This window comes from Emys orbicularis, chromosome 21, assembly GCF_028017835.1.
Source record: "Emys orbicularis isolate rEmyOrb1 chromosome 21, rEmyOrb1.hap1, whole genome shotgun sequence".
Classification (NCBI taxonomy): Eukaryota; Metazoa; Chordata; order Testudines; family Emydidae; genus Emys; species Emys orbicularis.
In genome coordinates this window covers 4,941,339-4,964,188 of record NC_088703.1, presented here as the reverse complement: position 1 = coordinate 4,964,188, position 22,850 = coordinate 4,941,339, and the positions used below count along the sequence as shown (strand labels likewise).

Sequence of the window (22,850 nt, the reverse complement as noted above, 5' to 3'; positions counted from 1 at the left end):
GACGGCGGCGAGTCGACTGCTGCCGCGCCGCCGTCGACTCCGCTTCCGCCTCTTGCCGCGGTGGATTTCCGGAGTCGACGGAAGAGCCATCGGGGATCGATTTTATCGCGTCTTCACTAGACGCGATAAGTCGATCCCCAATAGATCGATTGCTACCCGCCGATTCGGCGGGTAGTGAAGACGTGCCCATAGACTTTAAGGTCAGAAGGGACCATTGTGGTCATCTAGTCTGACCTCCCGCATGATGCAGGCCACAAAAGCTGACCCACCCACTTTCCCTTAACTCAGCTGTTGAAGTCTCCAGATCGTGATTTAAAGACTTCAAGTCGCAGAGAATCCTCCAGCTTGCGACCCCTGCCCCATGCTGCGGAGGAAGGCGAAAAACCTCCAGGGCCTCTGCCAATCTACCCTGGAGGAAAGTTCCTTCCCGACCCCAAATATGGCGATCAGTAGAACCCCGAGTATACAGGCAAGATTCTCCAGCCGGACCCTCATTTTACCCGCGATGACACGTTATTGCCTAATTGACTAAAATCATGTTATCCCATCAAACCATTCCCTCCATAAACTTATCTAGCCTAATCTTGAAGCCAGAGAGGTCTTTCGCCCCCACCGTTTCCCTCGGAAGGCTGTTCCAAAATTTCACCCCTCTGACGGTTAGAAACCTTCGTCTGATTTCAAGCCTAAACTTCCCCACGGCCAGTTTATATCCATTTGTTCTTGCACTGGGCTGGCTGGCATGTGTCGGTACCGCCCCCCAGTGGACAACACCAGAAGTGCCCTGCACTGGGCCAGCTGGTGTGTGTCGGCTGACCCCTATGGGACAGCACCAAAATCACCCTGCAACAGGTCGTCTGGAGCGTGTGTCGGTGCTGCCCCCTGCTGGAGAGCACGAGAACCGCCACCTCCAGCTGCCTCCATAGTCCCTTCTGCTGCTGCAACCGAGGGCAGCGGCTGCAGGACCATACTGGGCCCAGGGGCAACGGCAGTAGGCTTGTGAGCTGTGTAAGAGGGCAGTGGGGTCTAGCAGTTAGAGCAGGGGGCTGGGAGACAGGATTCTTGGGGAAGTCCCAGCCCCTCGCCGTGCCTCAGTTTCCCCACCTCTCCATAGCAATAGCGACAGTCCTCCTGAGCGTTCCCTTAGGTGACGGCTCTGGACCTGGGCAGGGCTGGGGGACGCTGCCGGGTCTGGGGGGAGGCTGTCAGGCCATGGCTGGGCCACCCCTACATACCTGGAGCCAGGGGTGACTCAGGGACTTGTCCACACTGTAGCGCTTCCTCATCTTCACCTGGAGCAGGTTATTGATCAGGTCGATGGCTGGAGGAGGAGAGAGCACGGGGGAGTCATGGAGCAGCCTGCGGGGGCGGGAAGGGCCCGAGTCTGCCCTGGGGAAAGCCACAGGGTGTGGGGATAGCGGGTATGGTGCCCCGACAACACAGGCCTTCCTGCTGGGGGTGCTGTGCTGCAGGGATGGGGGTGTCAGTTGGGGGTGTTGCCCCCTCGCAAGCAGTCTGAGCTCCCCCCACACTGCCATTAGAGCTTGAGGTGCAAACCCCATAGCTGGGAGTCCGCAGCCAGCTGTTGTAGTGGCTGGGTCCTGCCACTAGGAGGTAACAGACATCCCCCTCCCAACCAGAACACACACTGGGGCAGGTCCCTCCAGCGAGATCCCCCCTCAACCTCCCAGGGCAGGTCCCTCTGGCCAAGATCCCCCTCCCCCTCCAGTGGCAGGTCCCTCCGGCCGAGATCCCCCCTCCACCCCCCAGGGAAGGTCCCTCCTGCCGAGATCTCCCCTCCCCCTCTCCCGCTAGGGGCAGGTCACTCCTGCCGAGATCCCCCCTCCCCCCCGGGCAGGTCCCTCCGGCCGAGATCCCCCCTCCCCCCGGGCAGGTACCTCCGGCCGAGATCTGGCGCCAGGGGTGGGGCGGGTACATGAAGGCGGCGTTCTGGATCTGGTCGTTGATGTCCTCGTCCTCGTTGAAGGGGAAGGTGCCGCTCAGGCTGACATACATGATGACGCCCACGGACCACATGTCCAGCGAGCGGTTGTAGCCCTGGTTCAACAGCACCTCGGGGGCCAGGTAGGCCGGGGTGCCCACCACCGAGCGCCGGAACGACTTCTCGCCGATGATGCGGGCAAAACCGAAGTCACACAGCTTCACCTGGGGGAGCCGGGGGAGGGGTCTCAGCAGGGGGTGCTCTCCCCCTGGCCCCGATGCCCCAGTGAGCTCTGTGCTGCAGGGAGCGGGGTGGGGGGCTCTCTCCCCAATGCCCCAGGAGTTGTGAGAGATGAGGGGTCTCCACAGTGGGAGGTGGGGGTGTCACAAACAGCAGAGGGGAAGAGGGAGTGGGAAGGGGTACCTGCAGAGGGCGGTGGCGGGAGGAGTCTCACCTGGGGGAAGGGGGTCCCTGTGGAGGGGACTGGGGGGGTCTCATCTGGGGGAAGGGATCCCTGTGCAGAGTGGTGGCACAGTCGTACCTGGGGAGAGAGGTCCCTATGGAGGGGGTTAGGGAAGTCCAACCTGGGGGCGGGGTCGGATCTCACGTGGGGGAGGGGTCACATGGAGGGGGGAGGGGCAGTCCAACCAGGGGGAGGGGGTCTCACCTGGGGAAAGGGCTCGGCGGAGGCCAGAAGCACGTTCTCCGGTTTCAGGTCACAGTGGACGATGTTCTTGAAGTGCAGGTGCCGCAGGGCCACCAGGATCTGCCGGGACGGGGCAGGTCAGACATCGCGCGTGGGGCCAGGGCTGCCCCAAGAGCTTACGAGGCCCTTCCCCCCATCCGCCCAGCAGGGGGCGCCCCCCAGGGGCTGGCAGGGGCATAGGGGCGAGAGAGCAGCCAGGGGTGCGGAGGCCTGACCCCACCAGCTGGAGGGGAGGGAGGGGGTGCTGCCTGTTCCCCCTGTGGCCCACCCCAGGGAGGAGCTGAGGGACCAGGCTGCGTTGGGCCACCCCAGAGGCAGCAGGGACACGCCCCAAGCAGAGCTCAGCCCCTCCAGACAGACGGACACAAAGCTCAGGGCCGGTCCCCTCCAGACAGACGGACACACGGATCAGGGCCGGTCCCCTCCAGCAGGACAGACAGCCGCATGCCCCTGGCCCATCCTGGTGAACTCCCCCACCCAGTGGCCCTGGGGACAAACCGCGGTGCTGGGGCAGCTTGGGGGGGGGGGGGGCGGGTCTCACCTGGGTGATGAGGAATTTGGTGAGCCTCTCGGGCAGCCGGCCTTTCTCCGAGGACAGGATCATCTCCAGCATGTCCCCATGCAGCTTCTCCATGACCACAAACACCTTCTCAGGCGTCTCGAACATGCACTCCAGGTTCACTATGCCTGCGTGGCGGAGGCTCTGGGAGCCGGGGAGAGGAGGGATAAAAGCGGGGGCAGGGAATCCACCCGTCCGCCAGCCCCACCCCGCCTTGGAGCTGGTGACCCCCATGAGCCACCCAGCTCCAGGCAAATCCTAGCCCCATGTGCTGCCTCCCCCAGAGCGGCCGGCTCAACCCATGTCTCCCTGCCCTGCTGGGACCTGGACTGAGACCTGTGCAACTCACTGCAGCGAGCAGCAACCTCGGGGCCAGCTCTCAGAATTGCCCCTAAGCCAGTCAAGCCCCAGGACACCCGAGGCGGGTCCCATGGGAGGTGGGGGGTGTGCTCTCTCCAGGGCGGGGGAGCGAGGAGCCGGGCGCCATCGCTGTCTGTCCGTCCGTCCCCTCTCACCTGCAGGATGGCCACCTCGTTGCGAAGCTGGCTTTCCTGCTTTGTGGGGAAACGCAGCTTGTCGATCACCTTCACTGCCACGTCCCGGCCCGACTTACGGTGCTTCCCTGGCGGGGGCCAGAACAGAGGCATTAGGGTCCTCGTCCCAGGGGAGCCGGCACCCCCTGGAGGGGAGAGGCCCCGTGTCCCATTGCCCACCCCCTGACCCTGCCAGTCCCCCACCCTGGGGGTAGATTGGATCCAGCGCCCCCTAAAGGTGACAGGCTCCATGTCCCATTCCCCACCCGCCAAGCCAGCTAATCTCCCCTACCCAAAATAGGGTTGGACACGGGAGTCTTCTTCCATTTCCCTTCCGAACTGATCTGCAGCATTCCTGTGCAGCCATTAAACAGCCCCCACCCACGCTCCACCCCAGAGGCAGCTGCATCTCAGTGCACTGCTGGGTGAGCGATCCCTGTACAAATACCCACCGCACCCCACCCCAGAGGTACTCAGTGGCAGGCCCTGCATCCCGTCCTCCCCATGAACCCACCTCCATAGACAACTCCAAACTGCCCTGAGCCCAGGACCTCGTCTGGGAAGATCTGGTAAACTGTGGCTATGTCCTGCAACAGCACAAGAAAAAGGGTCATGTCGGCCCATCCGGGTGGGTGGGAGGGTGTCCATCACATGTAGGGGCGGGGCATAGAGACAGGCGGGGTCCCAGATTGAGGTGTTGATAGATTTGGTTTCAGAACAAACTCATACATTAAACAGTAATAAGTCACCAGGACCAAGAGTTTTGAAGGGACTCAAATATGAAATTGCAGAACTACTAACTATGGTAGGTAACCTATCGCTTAAATCAGCTTCTGAACCAGACAACTGGCAGAGAGCTAATGTGACACCGAGTTTTTAAGAAGGCTGCAGAGGCAATTACAGGCCAGTTAAGACAAATTGGTTGAAACTATAGTAAAGAACAGAATTATCAGACACATAGATGAACACGATATGTTGGGGAAAAGTCAACACGGCTTTTGCAAAGGGAAATCACGCCTCACCAATCTATTAGAATTTTTTGAAGGGGTCAACACGCATGTGGACAAGACTGATTGGGTGGATATAGTGTACTTGGACTTTCACAAAGCCTTTGACGTGCTCCAGGAGTTCTCAAAGATAATTGTCAACAGTTCTGAGATTTTGCTTCAGCTAGCAACTTAAGTACCCTCAGGTGAATGTCATCTGACGACTCGAATATAGCGATCTTATTTAACCTGTTTTTTCCCCTATTTTGGCTTGCACTTCTTCCCTTTTGTTGTTACCATTAATTGTGTTACGTATCTGGTCACAAATTAACCTTTTCAGAGGTCACTGAAGCAGAAGAGGCATAAATGCCTCCGCCTTCCTGAGGTCACCTGGTATTAGTTCTCCTTCCCAGCTAAGGAGGAGAGGGCCTCCACTTTCCTTCACCTTTCTCTTGCTCCTGAGGTAATCATACAACCTCTTCTTATTGCCTTTTATGTTGCTTGCTAAATGTAGCTCATTTTGTGCCTTAGCCTTTCTGGTTTTGTCCCTACATGCTCATGCTATTCCTTTGTCCTCCTCCTTAGCCGCTGGTTCATGTTTCCACTCTTTATATACAGACAGAGAGCCATGGGGTGGGGGGAATCCCTACTCACCACATTCTCCTGGGTCTGGACATACACAGAGAAGGGGCGTGGCAGAAAGAGAAGGGGCGTGGCAGAAAGAGAAGGGGCGTGGCAGAAAGAGAAGGGGCGTGGCCTCTACTCACCACGTTCTCCTGGATCTGGCTGTTGGACACGGAGATCCTGAGCGATGCCTGCCCTGGGAAGGGAAAAGGGGCCTTTGATTAGGAGCTGGCACCAGACAGGCCTGGCCTGAGCCAATCAGGATTCCCCTCCCCCCCGTATACTGTGTCCAGGGCATGAAATCCTACATGGGGAATGGCGTGTCAAGTCCCCGCCCCCTTCCCAGCCCTTAACCCTGATCCCCAGGGAACTGCAGCATCTGAGGACTGAGATCCTCCCAGCCACGCGGACGCCAAGCTCCATCCCCAGGACCGACTCGGTGTTCCCCAGGTGAGATCGGCATCGCCCCCTGCAGGGCAATCACCTCCCACACTTGGGACACTGCCTGGCTAGGCCCAGAAGGGTCTGACAGGATGCTGGTGCTTCGGGCTGGGCTCCCAGACGATCCAAACAGGGACCAGCCTGCACTGGGATGGGAGACACCCAGAGCACTGCAGGGGGCGGTGATGGTGACCCAATAGGTGATGTTCTTTAGGACCCCGATGTCCCAGTGTGGCACTAGGGGGCGCTGTGCTGCAGGAAGCAGGGTGTGGGCTCGGTAGGGGGCGCTCTCCCCTCGCAGTCAGCGCTGGCCCCAACGACCCAACACGGTGCTAGGGGGCGCTGTGCTGCAGGGAGCGGGGTGTGGGCTCAGTAGGGGGCACTCTCCCCTCGCAGTCAGCGCTGGCCCCAATGACCCAACACGGTGCTAGGGGGCGCTGTGCTGCAGGGAGCGGGGTGTGGGCTCAGTAGGGGGCGCTCTCCCCTCACAGTCAGCGCTGGCCCCAACGACCCAACACGGTGCTAGGGGGCACTGTGCTGCAGGGAGCGGGGTGTGGGCTCAATAGGGGGCGCTCTCCCCTCACAGTCAGCGCTGGCCCCAACGACCCAACACGGTGCTAGGGGGCGCTGTGCTGCAGGGAGCGGGGTGTGGGCTCAATAGGGGGCGCTCTCCCCTCACAGTCAGCGCTGGCCCCAATGACCCAACACGGTGCTAGGGGGCGCTGTGCTGCAGGGAGCAGGGTAGGGGCCCGCTCTCCCCACCGCCCCGGAGCCCAGCCCAGGCCTCGGGGCTCTCACTCACTCTGGGGGGCCTGTCCCTGAGGATTGGGAGCATCCTGCAGAATGACGGGCATGAGGGCCTGGCGGATGGCGCTCTCCCAGGCCATGGCCACTTCCAGCCCGACCCCGCTGTGCTGCTGGCTGGCGGTGGACGGGGCGGGGGCGCAGTTCTCCCCGACACAGTAGGTGGCGTTGGCCGTGACGATCTCGAAGCAGTGCGGGTTGCCGCCCGGCGGCACCAGAGCGAAGGTCTGGGCCGGCTCCACCGCCAGGATCTCAGACAGCGGGATTTCCTGCAACGGGAACCCACCCGCAAGCTCAGGGGCCAAATGCAGAGTAGCTCGGCCCAGCCTGGCTTCTGGGCCCTTTGATTTCCCTCCAAATTTTCAGGGTTCTCCCCCCCCCCCCCATTTATTTCCCTCATTTTCTCTTCCCCAAACACACACCGTTTTTTTGTTTAAAAAAAAAAAAAAAAAAAGCGTTCTTTCTTCTTTTCCCCCCCACAGTGGAAAATAAAGGAAATATTTTTGTAAAATGTTTTAAAAAACGGAGAGAAATTCAGACATTTGAAAATATTTCCCCCCAAAACTTTTCAAGTGGAAAGGAGGAAAAGAGTGGAATCTCTCCCCCCCCCCTCCTCCCACAATACACACTTTCACGTCCCACCAACTTTTTCCAAGGGGAAGAAAACGAAGGGGCAGGGGAACTCAAGAGACAGTGGGAATTCGACATCACTTCAACATACAAAAAAAAGCGGGTGCCTTTTTGCTGAGAATTTCCATTAAAAAAAAAAAAAAACCCTCAACAATTAAAACTTTTTCCCTTTTTTGGTGCCAAAAATGTCTTTTGACGGAAAAAAGGACTTTTTTGTCCAAAGATTTTTGAGCAGTCTGAGTCATCAGTGTGGGGCCGCTGACACAAAGGGTGTGGTGACAACACACACACACACACTCACTCACACACACACACACTCACACACACACACACACAGCCGGGAGTTACAGCGTGAAACTCAATGGAGGAGCCGGAGAACCTGATCAGCCAGGCTGGGGAAACATCTCCCCAAGGGAAGGGCTGGGGACACTGAAACCTACAAACCCTGGGATACAGTCCGTCAGGGACAATTCCCCCACCTCCCTAGGAGGAACAGACAGTCGGGGATGACTCTGCCTTGGGTGGGGATGGGCTCGGTGGGCCCTGAGGGGCATCTCCATCTCTGCTGGGGAAACAGACCATCAGGAACAATTTCTGCACCCCGCGGGGCAGGGGGACGGGCTAGGTGGGCTCTGACAGGTTGCTCTTCCCCTGTGACTCCCATACCAGGCAGGTCCCGCGGAGGCCAAGCCCCAGGCAGAGCAAAGGGCGCTTACCTTGTAATAGCGGCTGGAGGTGTTGTTCTGGAAGAGCGTGATGCACTTGCAGTCCAGCCGCCAGTAATGACGCTTCCTCTGGGGAGAGGAAAGAAACAAACTTAGTTCCCATGGGGGTGTCTACCACTGCGTGGGGCTGGTGGCTCGGCCCTAGGCAGATGGTCACAGCCCAGCTCGGGGTGGGGGGGGAAGTGGGGTCCCCCTCAGTCCATCTTTACCCCAGGCCGGCATCATGGTCCTGAACCAGCCAAGAGTTGCTTAACTAAAGTACGTTACACACAGCTAGTGGCTCAACAGTCTAATATGGTTTAACATCCCATTCCATCTCCCTTCCAACCATGTGCACTATTTACACCATCACGCTGTCTGTGCCATTCACAGTGGCTCAGTTTGTCACATCTCTCTGAATCCTGCTGGTTTTCTAGTTACAAGACCCAAACGCGGAACGACTCGGCCATCTGGCTGGCCAGCAGTTGCAACGAGGGACCGTGGTCGATTTGGAAACCTTGGGGAGTCGTCATCTTGTCCTGCAGACGCAATCCGCAGAGTTTGCTCTTGCTGAGGAACAAACTATCGGTGTTGACGGTGTCTGCTGACATCTCCACTGTTGGTGTCGATCACGTATGACCTGAGCGCTGAATTCTTTTTCTTTATGGCAGCTGGAGATGTCCATCCTTCTTCTCTACCCAACTGGACACGAACATGGTCACCAGGTTCTAGAGTGGGCAGTTCTCTAACTGAGTGACGTCTGTTATAAAAGTTTCAGAGGGGTAGCCGTGTTAGTCTGTATCAGCAAAAACAACAAGGAGTCCTTGTGGCACCTTAGAGACTAACAAATTTATTTGGGCATAAGCTTTCGTGGGCTAGAACCCACTTCATCAGATGCATGGAGTGGAAAATACAGGAGCAGGTATAAATACATGAAAGGATGGGAGTTGCCTTACCAAGTGTGAGGTCAGTTTAAGGAGACAGTTCACTTAACAGCAGGATATCAAGGGAGGAAAATAACTTTTGAAGTGGTAATGTAGCACAAGTAGATTAGGGGCATAAGGGGACGAGAGCTGAGGAAGCGTTGTTCTAAGTCAGCCATAAAAATGTTGGCAATGGACTTCCTGAGGAAACTACAATCCTTTGGCGATCTTCCAAAAAACACCATCCTAGCCACTATGGATGGAGAAGCTCTCTACACGAACGTTCCACACAAAGATGGACTACAAGCCATCAGGAATAGCATCCCCGATACCATCACAACAAACCTGGTGGCTGAACTTTGTCGTCACCCACAACTATTTCAGATCTGGGGACAATTTATACCTTCAAGTCAGTGGCACTGCTATGGGTACCCGCATGGCCCCTCAGTATGCCAACATTTTTATGGCTGACTTAGAACAACGCTTCCTCAGCTCTCGTCCCCTCACGCCCCTACTCTACTTGCGCTACATGGATGACATCTTCATCATCTGGACCCACGGGAAAGAGGCCCTTGAGGAATTCCACCAAGATTTCAACAATTTCCACCCTACCATCAACCTCAGCCTGGACCAGTCCACACAAGAGATCCACTTCCTAGACATTACAGTGCTAATAAGCGATGGTCACATAAACACCACCCTATACCGGAAACCAACTGACCGCTATACTTACCTCCATGCCTCCAGCTTTGTCTACAGCCAAGATCTAAGATACAACTGCATTTGCTCCGATCCCTCAGATAGAGACAAACACCTACAGGATCTCTATCAAGAGTTCTTAAAACTACAATACCCACCTCCTGAAGTGAAGAAACAGATTGACAGAGCCAGAAGGGTACCTAGAAGTCACCTACTACAAGACAGGCCCAACAAAGAAAGTAACAGAATGCCACTAGCCATCATCACAGCCCCTAACTAAAACCTCTCCAGCGCATCATCAAGGATCTACAACCTATCCTGAAGGATGATCCCTCACTCTCACAGACCTTGGGAGACAGGCCAGTCCTCGCTTACAGACAGCCTCCCAACCTGAAGCAAATACTCACCAGTAACTACACACCACACAACAAAAACACCAACCCAGGAACCAAACCCTGCAACAAACCCCGGTGCCAACTCTGTCCACATATCTATTCAAGGGACACCATCATAGGACCTAACCACATCAGCCACACCATCAGGGGCTCGTTCACCTGCACATCTACCAATGTGATATATGCCATCATGTGCCAGCAATGCCCCTCTGCCATGTACATTGGCCAAACTGGACAGTCTCTACGCAAAAGAATAAATGGACACAAATCTGACATCCGGAATCATAACATGCAAAAACCAGTAGGAGAACACTTCAATCTCTCTGGTCACTCAATAACAGACCTAAAAGTGGCAATTCCTCAACAAAAAAACTTCAAAAATGGACTCCAATGTGAAACTGTAGAACTGGAATTAATTTGCAAACTGGACACCATCAGATTAGGCCTGAATAAAGACTGGGAACGGTTGGGTCATTACAAAACCTAAACCTAATTTCCCCAATACTAATTTCCCCTACTGTTACTCACACCTTCTTGTCAACTGTCTGAAATGGGCCACTCTCATTACCACTTCAAAAGTTATTTTTCCTCCCTTGGTATCCTGCTGTTAAGTGAATTGTCTTGTTAAACTGACCTCACACTTGGTAAAGGCAACCCCCATCCTTTCATGTATTTATACCTGCTCCTGTATTTTCCACTCCATGCATCTGATGAAGTGGGTTTTAGCCCAGAAAAGCTTATGACCAAATAAATTTGTTAGTCTCTAAGGTGCCACAAGGACTCCTCGTTGTTTTTGTCTTAAAAGTGTCCATTAGCTCTTTTAGCCTTCTTACGCGATTTGGCTATTCTCTTCATGACGAGGCAATTTGGAGATAGGCTATTTTCCAAAGTTGAAACAGTAGCTCTGAGTTGTCTTCCCATCTGGAGTTGTGCTGGACTGGATCCAGTAGCTGCTATTGGTGTTGATCTGTAACTCAGAAGAGCAAGGAATGGATCGTCCTGCAGTAGGATTTCCTTGGCTGTCTGCCCAGCTCTCTCAGCCTCTCCATTGCTTGTGGGTAATGTGGGCTGCTGGAAATATGATCAAAATCATATTTCGTGCGAAAAATTTAAATTCTGCTGCAGCGCTTTGTGGTTTGTTGTCCATCACTGGTTGTTTTGAATGCCAAAGGGAGCGAACAGGCACGTCAGTTTCTCGATAACACTGCGACATGTTATATCTTTCAAGTACATTATCTCTATATACCTGGAAAAACAGCCCACAACAACCACAAAATGTTATCCTCTGAATTTACATAAGTCTGCAGCTAATCTCTTCCATGGTCTGTCTGGTAGAGGTGTTTGTACACTGTATGGTTCAGCATTGTCTCTTACAGTGATTTGTACTGGATCTCCTTTCAAAAGCCCAATATCATCAAATCTTCCGTCGAGTTCTTCCACCCTCCTCGCTAGGCCCATCATGGCTAGAGTGACCAGATAGCAAGTGTGAAAAATTGGGACAGGAGGTGGGGGGGTAATAGGCACCTGTATAAGAAAAATCCCCAAATATCAGGACTGTCCCTATAAAATTGGGACATCATGGCTGCCACGCTGCAGCTGGGTCTTTGATCTCACTCTGAACACAAAGTTCTTGTCTCTGTAAGTTGTTTCTGTGGTGAACTGGCCCCTGCAGTTCAGAGCTGCGTCAGGTGACTTCGGCTCTGGGAGAAGTCAAAGGTGATTGTAAGCCCCTTCTGAGATGACTGTGACGTCAACTCCTGAGTCAATTTAAAGTCAATAGTCTTGCCATGAGTATTCAATTTCATTCTCCAGGCAGGCTCTACATCATCACGAGTGATAGATCCCAGAAGCCATGTTTCTTGATTGTCTGTAATACAAGTCAACTCCCTGACTGCTTTGGTGCAGCAAACAGCTGAAAAATGTCCATATTTGGTGCAATTATTACACCATGCGCCTCTAGCTGGACATGCATCATCATAGTGTAGACCAAGCCGAAGCTACTTTTAGGTTTTTCAAGTTGCTCCTGCCTTTTGTTCTGATGTGTGACTAATTCTGACTGTTTTGCTCTCTGGATAGCTGCGGCTAGGGTTAAATCCCTCCTCAATCAGAGCTGCTGTGAAAGATTTTTATCTGTTAACCCAACAACAAGCCTGTCTTTGATATTTTCGTGTTTTGCATTCCCAGAAACACAGTTTTCAGCCAATGCATGCAGAGCTCTTAAAAAACTTTCAACATTTCCCCCTGGTTCTTGAATTCTCCGGTGGAAACATGCTCTTTCATAAACCACTTTTCTCTGAGGTATAAAGTATGCATCAAACACAGCCAGAACCTTTTCACCATCATCTCTGTGACTGGCTTCGCTAAAGTCAAAGGATTTAAAGACATGCTCTGCCTGCTTCCCCATAGCACACATTAAAGACGATAGCTGGATATCTCCAGTTTCTTTTTGGAGCTTGGCAGCAATGCGAGATCTTGTAAAATCTTAGAATCATAGACTATTAGGGTTGGAAGAGACCTCAGGAGGTCATCTAGTCCAACCCCCTGTTCAAAGCAGGACCAATTCCCAACTAAATCATCCCAGCCAGGGCTTTGTCAAGCCGGGCCTTAAAAACCTCTAAGGATGGAGATTCTACCACCTCCCTAGGTAACCCATTCCAGTGCTTCACCACCCTCCTAGTGAAATAGTGTTTCCTAATATCCAACCTAAACCTCCCCCACTGCAACTTGAGACCATTGCTCCTTATTCTGTCATCTGCCACCACTGAGAACAGCCCAGCTCCATCCTCTTTAGAACCCCCCTTCAGGTAGTTGAAAGCAGCTATCAAATCCCCCCTCACTCTTCTCTTCTGCAGACTAAATAACCCCAGTTCCCTCAGCCTCTCCTAGTAAGTCATGTGCCCCAGCCCCCTGATCATTTTCGTTGCCCTCCGCTGGACTCTCTCCAATTTGCCCACATCCCTTCTGTAGTGGGGGGGGGGGGGGGGACCAGTTGTTTCCAGTCTGTCCGGTGTGAAGGTTTGTCAAAGATAAAGCTCTGTGGGGCTTTGAAGAGGGGCATGTTGAGGAGATCCTGCAACTTTTTGTTTTTTTCTGCCTGCAACCTTGACTGCTGTTTCTTGTTTCTGTTCTTAGTCCCACTCCTGGCATCTCCTCATCCTCCTGTACCAGATCTGGCCTGGCTGTGGAGCTCACTTACCCACCCCGGCTGCGTCCATCAGGGACAGCTGAGGTTAGCTTAAATAGGGTATTTTACTCACAGCACCACCTGGTGGCGGTGCAGTATAATACAGTTTAGCGTCCCATTCCAGCCAGCTCTTGAGCCTGGCTTCCCCGGAGGAACTGGCCCCCACTCACCAGGGTGTCTTTGCTGCTACAGTGAACCACCCAGCCTTCCTTCAGCGCCGTGCTCGACCTCCGGGTCGTGTGCCTCACCGACTGCACCACCCGCATCAGCGGGATGTAGCCCATGGAGCTGGGGAGGGGGGGGGGGGGAGAACAACCGGACACGTTAGCTGCGGGGGGTGGGGGAGTGGAGGCAGGGAACCTCGGGGCTGGGCTGTGGATCAGCACCGAGGAGCATCAGCAGATCTGTGGGTGAGGGAACCCGGAACTGAGATAGCAGGAAGGGGGCTGTGGGTCAGGACTGAGGGGTAAGGGTAGAGCTGTGGCGGGGGGAGCCCAGGGCTGGGGTAGCTGGGGGGGCTGTGGGTCAGGACTGAGGGTCATCAGAGCTGGAGGGGGGGGACAGGAAATCCCAGGGAAGGTCCCCCAGACCCAGAGGCGAAGTGGTCAGGGGATATTTGCTCCCCACACCAGGAAACGCAGCTGCCAGCTGGTGGTAGCCTGAAGCCAGGGGGACTCTGGCCCAGGCTGCTGGGGAGGGAGGGGCAGGGCAGGGGCGATTCGGGGGGCAGGGCTGTACCCCTGGGATTTGCTGGGGTCGTCCCCTCCGCGGAGCTCATTCTCAGAGTGGGAGCCGGGGATGATGCCCGAGTCGTCCGATTCGTCCATCAGCGAGTTCTTGTCGGCATCACTCAGGTCGCTGGCGTCTTCCATGGGCACGTCTGGGGGGGAAGCACCAGAGTCCGTGGGAACGGCACCGGGGGAAGGGGGGGCCCTGCCGGTGCCAGGCTGCAACCCCGGGTGTCCAGAACTGCCCCCCAGGACCCTGCCACGCTGGGATCCCAGCCCTTGGGCGGGCAGGGGACGAAGGAGACTCGTCTTGCAGCCCACACGCTGTGTGAGCCAGGGCTAGGGCTGGATCCCCACCCCCAGTCCCATCCCCCTCCCCAGCCCCTGGGCAGTAGCGCCAAGACACCACCATCACCTCCGCCCGCGCACGACTGCCACTCACCCCCGCCATTGAAGAGCGTCTCGCCCAGGCAGTCATTGGGCACCCGGGTGGCACAGCGCTTGTGGCAGTTAAACTTGCAGTCTGAAAGAGGGGTGAGCGTCAGGGGGGTGCCAGCACGGAGGTCTCCGGCCCTGTCTCTCCACCGTCCCGCCCCCCTTCCCAAAATGCCCTGCAGTACCCCACAGTCTCACCAGGAGGCGCTGTGCAGCGGCAGGGACAGTGCCCCCACCCTCCCGGGGAGATGGCAGAACAAGACACAAACCCCCTCCCCGACTCCTTGCACCAGCCAGGCTGCAAGCCCCAGGGTCTCAGCCAAACCCCACCAGCCGTGTCCATTCCTGCCCCTCCCGAAATCTCCCCCTCCTGTAGGTAAAGGCTTCTCCTCCTCTTCCCATCCCCTCACTGTTGTATGCTGTTGCTGTTCTCTGTCAGACAGCTGTCACGTCCCACCCCAGAAGTAGCTGCCTGTACAGTGCCTGGCACAAGGGGGTCCTGGTCTATGACGGGAGCCCCTTGGAACTACCGTAATGTACCTAATAAATAAGAATAATTTCAGAGCGGGGTGGAGCCATTTCTGTTCTATAGCCAGTCTCCTGGCTGCCCTGCCACCCGAGATCAGACCCACGGGCCCATCTAGCCTGGTGTCCCACCTCTCAACAGCAGCCAATTAAGAAAGCTTCAAAGGAAAGCACATGCACTCCTCCCTTTTAGGGGTGGGTGTGGAGCGGGTGGGGAGAATCTCCTTCCTGTCCCCTCTGATACTCATCCCAGGCCCTGAAGCATGAGAGTGGAAGCCCTTTCCCATAGAAATACCCAGCCCCTTCTTACATCCAGCTGCATCGCTGGACCTTCCAGTGGCAGGGAGTTCCACCGGCCGTGTGCACCCAGCGCTCCCCTCTCCTTACCTTGGCCCTTCTTGGAGAATGGCTGATTCCCACCTGACCCCCGCTCTCCCTTCCCCACTCACCTTTGCACTGCAGGCCCTGGCGGAAGAGCCCCTTGAGCAGCTTCTTGCAGAACTGGCAGACAGTGGGGCGGGTGTAGGAGTGGATGAGGAAGGTGTGGGGCACCTTGACCTTGGACAGGAACAGCTTGTCCAGCTCGATGGGGCGCCCGATGTAGGAGGTGCTGGTGAGCCGACGGGGCAAGGTCTCCATGGAGCTCCGGCTCTGCAGGGCGAGTGGGGGAGAGTGGGCATTATAACCCATGGAGGCAAGAGCTCCAGAGCGCAGGCCCCGTGCCCTGCCCTCTACCAGCCACAGGGGAGGGGGAGTCACGTTCCATGGCCAACCCAGCGCTGCAGCAGCCACAGAGGGGGCCAGTTAGCGCCGCCATGGGGCGGGGTGGTGGGACTTCCAGCTGGGGACCCAGTACATTGAGAGCTGGGTCGAGACCTGAACTTGTGACACCCAGGGGCTGCCCATCCACCCCCACCCCCACTCTTCCTGGGGCATGAACCTTGGCCACGGCTCTAAACTACCCAGCAGTAGTGAGGATGGACCCCAGACCGCTCCCATCCCCAGCACCCAGACCCTGCCCCTCCAGCCTGAGAAGAATCTCCCTGAGCCAGGCAGTATAGGGGGCCTGACACACAGCTCAGGTGGCCATGACGCACGGCCAGCGCCATATCCAGGGTTGGCCCGCGATGCAGAGCCGAGCGGTCCCCATCCCCACCCAGCGGGGACTCTTACCAGCTCGTCGGAGGCGCAGGGCAGCGACTCGGAGGTGGCGAGACGCAGGGACTGCGAGGTGGCCAGCGAGGTGGCCGAGAGGCGGCGCTTGCGGGCCCCGCTGCAGTTGTTGGGGATGTTGAAGGCGCAGCGCTTGTGGTAGTTCAGGCCACAACCTGCAATATGGAGGAGCCGCCTGCGTCACATTTCTGACCGGACGGGCGGCGGGAGGGCCCGGGGGTGGGGGAGGCCCAGTATGGGATCAGGGCCCCATGGCAGGATCAGAGCCCCATGGCGCTGTCCGAAGACCAAGGCAGTCCTCCCCCACAGAGGCTACGATCTAAGTGTAAGAGAGACAGATGGATGGGGAGGCAGGGGGCATGGCTCTGGGCAGCGGTCCCAGCCCAAGGGGTGGGGCAGGCCCCAGCGTGGATCCGGCTGGGACACTGGTTTAACGGGACGGCTCGGAGCCCAGGTTAAGCATTAAGTTGGTTAATTACCTACATGCTAAATGACTCCGTCTCCGGCTGCGTCCCGAGGCTGGGACAGGACACGTGGCGAAGGGGCCACAGCCACGCGCTGGTGCCCCCAAGGTCAAAAGCAGAGCTCCCCAGTGCCAGGCACTCTGCCCCCCCAACCCCGCAGGCCAGGCAGAGGTGACCTGGGGGGTGAAAAGCGATGCCAGCCCCCACCCTAGAGAGATCGCCCCCCCAGGGGTATAGGAGTGCCCCCACCCTATGTCTGCTCAGTCTGTGGGGCTTTGTGGACAGTTTGGATTGTTTCTCACCTACTGTTTTGTGCAGTGGGACCCCCTTCAAACTGGGCTGAGACCCCCCCTCAACTCATTACACACAAGGGTCACCGAACAGCCACTCCCCACCCCCCTGCGCCAGCCAGTCCCCCATCCTGGGGCCAGATCAGAGCCGGCATCGCCTACAGGGGAAAGGCCCCGTGTCCCATTCCCCACCCCCGTGAGTCAGCCAGTCCCTTGGCCTCAGATGGGGAGACACCCCCACACCCTCCCCCTGGGCTCCGTACCGTCACACTTGAGGCCCTGGCGCACGAGGCCGAAGAGCATTTCCCCGCAGTGGTCGCAGAAGGCCGGGGCGCGGTATGAATGCACGTTCAGGGCGTGCGGACGTATCCGGAAATCCTCAAAGGTGGCCGAGGCTGGTGGACAAGAGGGAGGGAGCTCAGGGAACAGCACGGCCCAGTCCAGACCCACCGGCTGCCCCCGGGAGCATGTGGGCCCGGCTGGATCCACTTCCCTGCGCCCACCTCCCCGTAACGATCCATAGCCAACACCCCGCTTTGGGCAGTGGCCGGACCCCCCTGTTGGTGCCAGGGGCGCCCCCTGCTGGCGAGAGGGGATTCTCTAACACAGGGGGGCCGCTGGCACAGATTGGGCGGGCGCGGGGCAGGATTTCCTGTGGGGGGTGGTGGGGGGGGGAAACGTCATCACCGCGGGCCTCGGAGCTGCCGCGCCCCTGCCCTTCCCCCCACCAGGTCTCGTGCCAGGGAGCCGGCCCCCAAACCACTTCCTGCCGGGGCGCGCGCGGGCGGCCCTGACTCAAAACAGCACCTGGGCACCGGCAGGAGCGAAAGCAGCCGTGGGCGGGGAGCAGCGGAGGAGAGCGATGGCGCCAGGGAGCGGCCCACAGCCATGCATGGGGAAGCTCCCCACCCACCCTCAGCCCCGGAGTGACTACGCCATGATGGGTACCCGGGTACCTGGCGCTATATCCCAGCCTCTTCCCAGGGACCCCTGGCACCAAGACACGTCCTGTCCCCTGCCATCTCCCAGCACCCCGTGGCACTGTGTCCCGTCCTCTCCAGCCATGAAGCATCCCGAACCAGGCCCTGCCTGTCGTACGGCAACGTGCCAAGGGGCAGTGTCGTGCCGGTGTAGCACCCGCTTCGCCAGCCCCGGGGGCGGCCCCATTCTGCCCCGCCCAGCCCTCAGCGCCCCATCGGTCCGCCCAGCCTTCTGCCAACACAGTGCAAGCAACACAGCCGCCGCCACCGAGTCAGGATCGCTGCCGCGGGCTGGGGAACAAGCACCACCAGGACAGGATCAGCAGCTGGACAGCCTACGGCGCTGGCAGGTGTGAGCCAGTGCAGAGCGGGCTGCGTGGGAAGAGCTCGGATAGGCTAGTGAGCGTCTAGGAAAGGATGGCAAGTGTGTGGTGGTGTCACACACACAGAGCAGGGCTCATCCCCTCCAGCAGGGGGCAGCAGGGACGCGCACACACACACACACACACACACACACACACACACACACACACACACACACACACACACACACACACACAGAGCAGGACTCATCCCCTCCAGCAGGGGACAGAAGGCGTGTAGAGACCCACACAGCCCTTTTTCTTTCTCTCCCTCATCCACACACCCGCGCGTGTTACCTGAGAGCACCACCTCCACCAAGTCCCCCTCCTGGATGTCTCCGGCCACCTGCACCAGCTGCAGGATGTTGGCGGACGACAGGTCATGTTTGAAGAGCAGGATCTTGTCATAGAGCCCGTAGAAACCGCACTCTGGGAACTGTGAGGACAGACAGACAGACAGAGAGACATGGGATGGGGAGGTCATGGCTCAGTGCTGGGGGACACAGCAGAGCCATGTGGTAAATACCCTGCGGAGGCAATTCTTAATTTAGCCCTACGTGGTGCACAGGATCCGGTCCAAGAGGCAAATACAGCTGAACCACTCAGTGATAGAGACCATATGGCGATTAAATTTAACATCAATGTAGGGAGGGAAACACCTAAGAAACCCACCACAGCAGCATTTAACTACAAAAAGGGGGAACTACACTAAAATGATGAGGCTAATTAAATAGATATTAAAAGGAACAGTCACAAGGGTGAAATGCCTGCAAGCTGCATGGAAACTTTTTGAAAACACCATAACAGAGGCTCAAACTAAATTTATGCACACACCCACACACCCCAAAAAAAACCCAGTAAAAGGACCCAAAAATGCCATCATGGCTAAACAGCAGAGTGAAATAGGCAGCTAGAGACAAAAAGACATCTTTTAAAAACTGGAAGTCAAATCCAACCGAGGAAAACAGAAAGGAGCATAAACTCTGGCAAGTCAAGTGTAAAAGTATAATTAGGCCGGCCAAGGCAGAATTTGAAGAGCAACTATCAAAAGACACAAAAACTAGCAGCAAAACTGTTTGTAAGTACATTAGAAGCAGGAAGTGGGCCGAACAATCAGTGGGGCCACTGGATAATCAAGGCGCTAAAGGAGCACTCAAGGAAGACAAAGGCATTGCAGAGAAGAAGCTAGGTGAATTCTTTGCATCTGTCTTCACTACAGAAAATGTGAGGGAGATTCCCACACCTGAGCCATTCTTTTTCAGTGACAAATCTGAGGAGTGGTCCCAGATTGAGATGTCAATAGAGGAGGTTTCAGAACAAACTGATAAATTAAACAGTAATAAACCACCAGGACCAAGAGTTTTGAAGGGGCTCAAATATGAAATTGCTAACTACTAACTATGGTAGGTAACCTATCGCTTAAATCAGCAGAGAGCTAATGTGACACCAAGGCGATTACAGGCCGGTTAAGTCTAACTTCAGGATCAGGCAAATTGATTGACACTAGAGTAAAGAACAGAATTATCAGACACACAGGTGAACACGATATGTTGGGAAGAGTCAACACGGCTTCTGTAACGGGAAATCACGCCTCACCTGATGAGGTTCAACAAGGACAAGTGCAGAGTCCTGCACTTAGGACGGAAGAATCCCATGCACAGCTACAGACTAGGGACCGAATGGCTAGGTAGCAGTTCTGCAGAAAAGGACCTAGGGGTTACAGTGGACGAGAAGCTGGATATGAGTCAACAGTGTGCTCTTGTTGCCAAGAAGGCTAACGGCATTTTGGGCTGTATAAGTAACAGCAGATCGAGGGACGTGATCGTTCCCCTTTATTCGACATTGGTGAGGCCTCATCTAGAGTACTGTGTCCAGTTTTGGGCCCCACACTACAAGAAGGATGTGGAAAAATTGGAAAGAGTCCGGAGGGCAACAAAAATGATTAGGGGTCTGGAGCGCATGACTTATGAGGAGAGGCTGAGGGAACTGGGATTGTTTAGTCTCCAGAAGAGAAGAATGAGGGGGGATTTAATAGCAGCCTTCAACTACCTGAAGGGGGGTTCCAAAGAGGATGGAACTCGGCTGTTCTCAATGGTGGCAGATGACAGAACAAGGAGCAATGGTCTCAAGTTGCAGTGGGGGAGGTCTAGGTTGGATATTAGGAAACACTATTTCACTAGGAGGGTGGTGAAGCACTGGAATGCGTTACCTAGGGAGGTGGTGGAGTCTCCTTCCTTGGAGGTTTTTAAGGCCCGGCTTGACAAAGCCCTGGCTGGGATGATTTAGTTGGGAATTGGTCCTGCTTTGAGCAGGGGGTTGGACTAGATGACCTCCTGAGGTCCCTTCCAACCCTGATATTCTATGATTCTATGAATCTATTAGAATTTTTTGAGGGTGTCAACAAACATGTAGACAAGAATGATCCAGTGGACACAGTGTACTTGGACTTTCACAAAGCCTTTGACTAGGTCCCTCACCAAAGGCTCTTAGGCAGTCATGGGATAAGAGGGAAGAGCCTCTCATGAATCAGTAACTGGGTAAAAGACAGGAAATAAAGGGTAGGAATAAACAGTCAGTTTTCACAGTAGAGAGAGATAAATAGCAGGGTCCTCCGAGGATCTGTATTGGGCTGTGCTGTTCAACATATTCCTAACTAATCTAGTGAGGTGGCAAAGTTTGCAGACAATACAAAATTACTCAAGATAGCTAAGTCCATAGCAGACTGCGAAGAGGTACAAAGGGATCTCACCAAACTGGGTGACTGGGCAAGAAAATGGCAGATGAAATTCAGTGTTGATAAATGCAAAGTAATGCATATAATGCACATAATCTCAACTTTACATACAAAATGAGGGGGTCTAAATTAGCTTTTACGACTCGAGAAAGAGATCTTGGAGTCATTGTGGATAGTTCTCTGAAAAGACCAGCTTAACATACAGGACAGTCCAAAAAGGTGAACAGAATGTTAGGAACCATTAGGAAAGGGACAGATAATAAGGCAGAGAACATTATAAGACCCCTATAGAAATCCATGGTACGTCCATCCCTTGAATACTACATGCAGTTCTGGTCGTCCCATCTCAAAAAAAAGATATGATTGGAAAAGGTACAGAGATGGGCAACAAAAATGATTAAGTGTATGGAACAGCTTCCATATGAGGAGATTGGGACTGGTCAGCTTGGGAAAGAGATGACTATGGGGGATATGACAGAGGTCTATAAAATCATGAGTGGTGTGAAGAAAATGACTAGGGAAGTGTTATTTACCACTTCAGGTAACGAGACCCAGGGGGTCACCCAATGAAATCAATAGGCAGCAGGTTTAAAACAAACGAAAGGAAGTGCTTCTTCACACAACGCACAGTCAACCTGTGGAACTCATTGCCAGGGGATTTTGTGAAGCCAAAAGTATAACTGGGTTAAAACAGAATGAGATCAGTTCCTGAAGGACAGGTCCCTCCATGGCTATTAGCCAAGATGGTCAGGGATGCAACTCCATGCTCTTGGTGTCCCTAAATCTACTAGAAGCTGAAATTTGGACGACAAGGGATGGATCACTTGATGATGTCCTGTTCTGTTCATTCCCTCTGAAGCACCTGGCATTGGCCACTGTCGGAAGACAGGACACTGGGCTAGATGGACCACTGGTCTGACCCAGGATGGCCATTCTTATGTTCTTCAGAGCCCCTCCCGCAGCTCACCAGACCTAACATCCAGCAGAAGGCGGCTCCATACCCTGTTGGCTGGCAGGGAACACCCCGAGCCAGTGCGCCTCTGCATGGGGGCATATACAGCCCAAGACACCCCCACCCACTACTGAGCCAGAGAGGGGCAGGGCCGGGAGCAGCCAGGCCTGCATTCAGCAACCAAAGCACAGAGGTGGCAAGTGACTCACCCAAGATCAAACAGCGAATCAATGACAGAGCTCAAAATAGAACCCAGGAATCCCGACTCCCAGCCCTGCCCCCCATCCAACCATTGGCCCCCACTCCTCTTTCAGAGCTGGGGACAGAACCCAGGAGTCCTGGCTCCCAGCCCGCCCTGCTCTAAGCCCTAGCTCACAGGAGTTGCAGCAGCTGGTGGGGAGCAGTGGTTGCATTGTTGCAAACTTCTAGCTGCCCCCAGTACCTTCCATGTCTGCTGAGCCCAGCCTGGACTTTGGGGGTCCCACCCAAGGTCAGGAGCTGGGGAGGAAAGACTGGGCCCGGCGACCCATTAGTGCATCCCCTCCTCTGCTCCGAGAGCTCCCCACCCAGATCCATCCCCAAGGCAACGCTGGTGCCAGGAGATGGGGCTGGCACATGGGGTGTTTAAGGGTCTGGAGGAGACAGAAAGGATCCCAGGCCAAAGGCCCCACGGCTGCCCCGATGGCTTCCTCCGGCCAGGAGGGGACGAGGGTCTGATGCACAGGTGCCTGGGGCAGCCTGCTAGGTGAGGACGTGTTATCCCATCAGTGGACAGCAGGGCCCTGCTCAGCCGCAGACAGACTCCCTGGGCAACTCACGTCAGCTCCCCCGTGCCTCAGTTTCCCCAGCGGTACAGTGGGACTGGGTGCTCTGGCTCCCCCAGTGTCAGCTGGCAGGGCCCCCCCCAACCCCCCATCTGATGGCAGAGCCCACAAAGGCCAGCCTGGGCACAGGGGCTAACGCGCTCTCCCTCCAGCTGCTTATGCAAATCGGCGGGGTTATTTTTGGCTCTGAGATGGCCCCGGCGAGGAGCGATCTGGTTCCAGTTGATCTCCGGCCCCTTCCTTCCTTCCTCCTGCC

General features: G+C 55.7%; 1 protein-coding gene across 3 annotated transcripts in view; it reads right to left on the bottom strand.

The window, feature by feature from the left end:
- Positions 1-22,850, bottom strand: part of PRKD2 (protein kinase D2) — a 30,842-nt gene that overhangs the window by 426 nt on the left and 7,566 nt on the right. The window contains exons 2-17 of one of the 3 annotated variants that reach the window (XM_065420829.1): positions 18,382-18,520; positions 17,006-17,137; positions 15,957-16,143; positions 15,265-15,464; positions 14,262-14,378; positions 13,897-14,007; positions 13,298-13,455; positions 7,939-8,016; positions 6,591-6,861; positions 5,491-5,543; positions 4,252-4,324; positions 3,720-3,826; positions 3,187-3,348; positions 2,607-2,705; positions 1,896-2,163; positions 1,233-1,318 (exon numbers count right to left, since the gene is read on the bottom strand). In XM_065420829.1, the coding sequence (XP_065276901.1) occupies positions 1,233-1,318; positions 1,896-2,163; positions 2,607-2,705; positions 3,187-3,348; positions 3,720-3,826; positions 4,252-4,324; positions 5,491-5,543; positions 6,591-6,861; positions 7,939-8,016; positions 13,298-13,455; positions 13,897-14,007; positions 14,262-14,378; positions 15,265-15,464; positions 15,957-16,143; positions 17,006-17,045 (2,010 nt within the window). In that variant the 5' untranslated portion in view covers positions 17,046-17,137; positions 18,382-18,520. Of the gene's footprint in view, positions 1-1,232; positions 1,319-1,895; positions 2,164-2,606; positions 2,706-3,186; positions 3,349-3,719; positions 3,827-4,251; positions 4,325-5,490; positions 5,544-6,590; positions 6,862-7,938; positions 8,017-13,297; positions 13,456-13,865; positions 14,008-14,261; positions 14,379-15,264; positions 15,467-15,956; positions 16,144-17,005; positions 17,138-18,381; positions 18,521-22,850 lie in introns of all 3 variants that reach the window. The other 2 variants (XM_065420830.1, XM_065420828.1) reach the window with 2 other exon arrangements.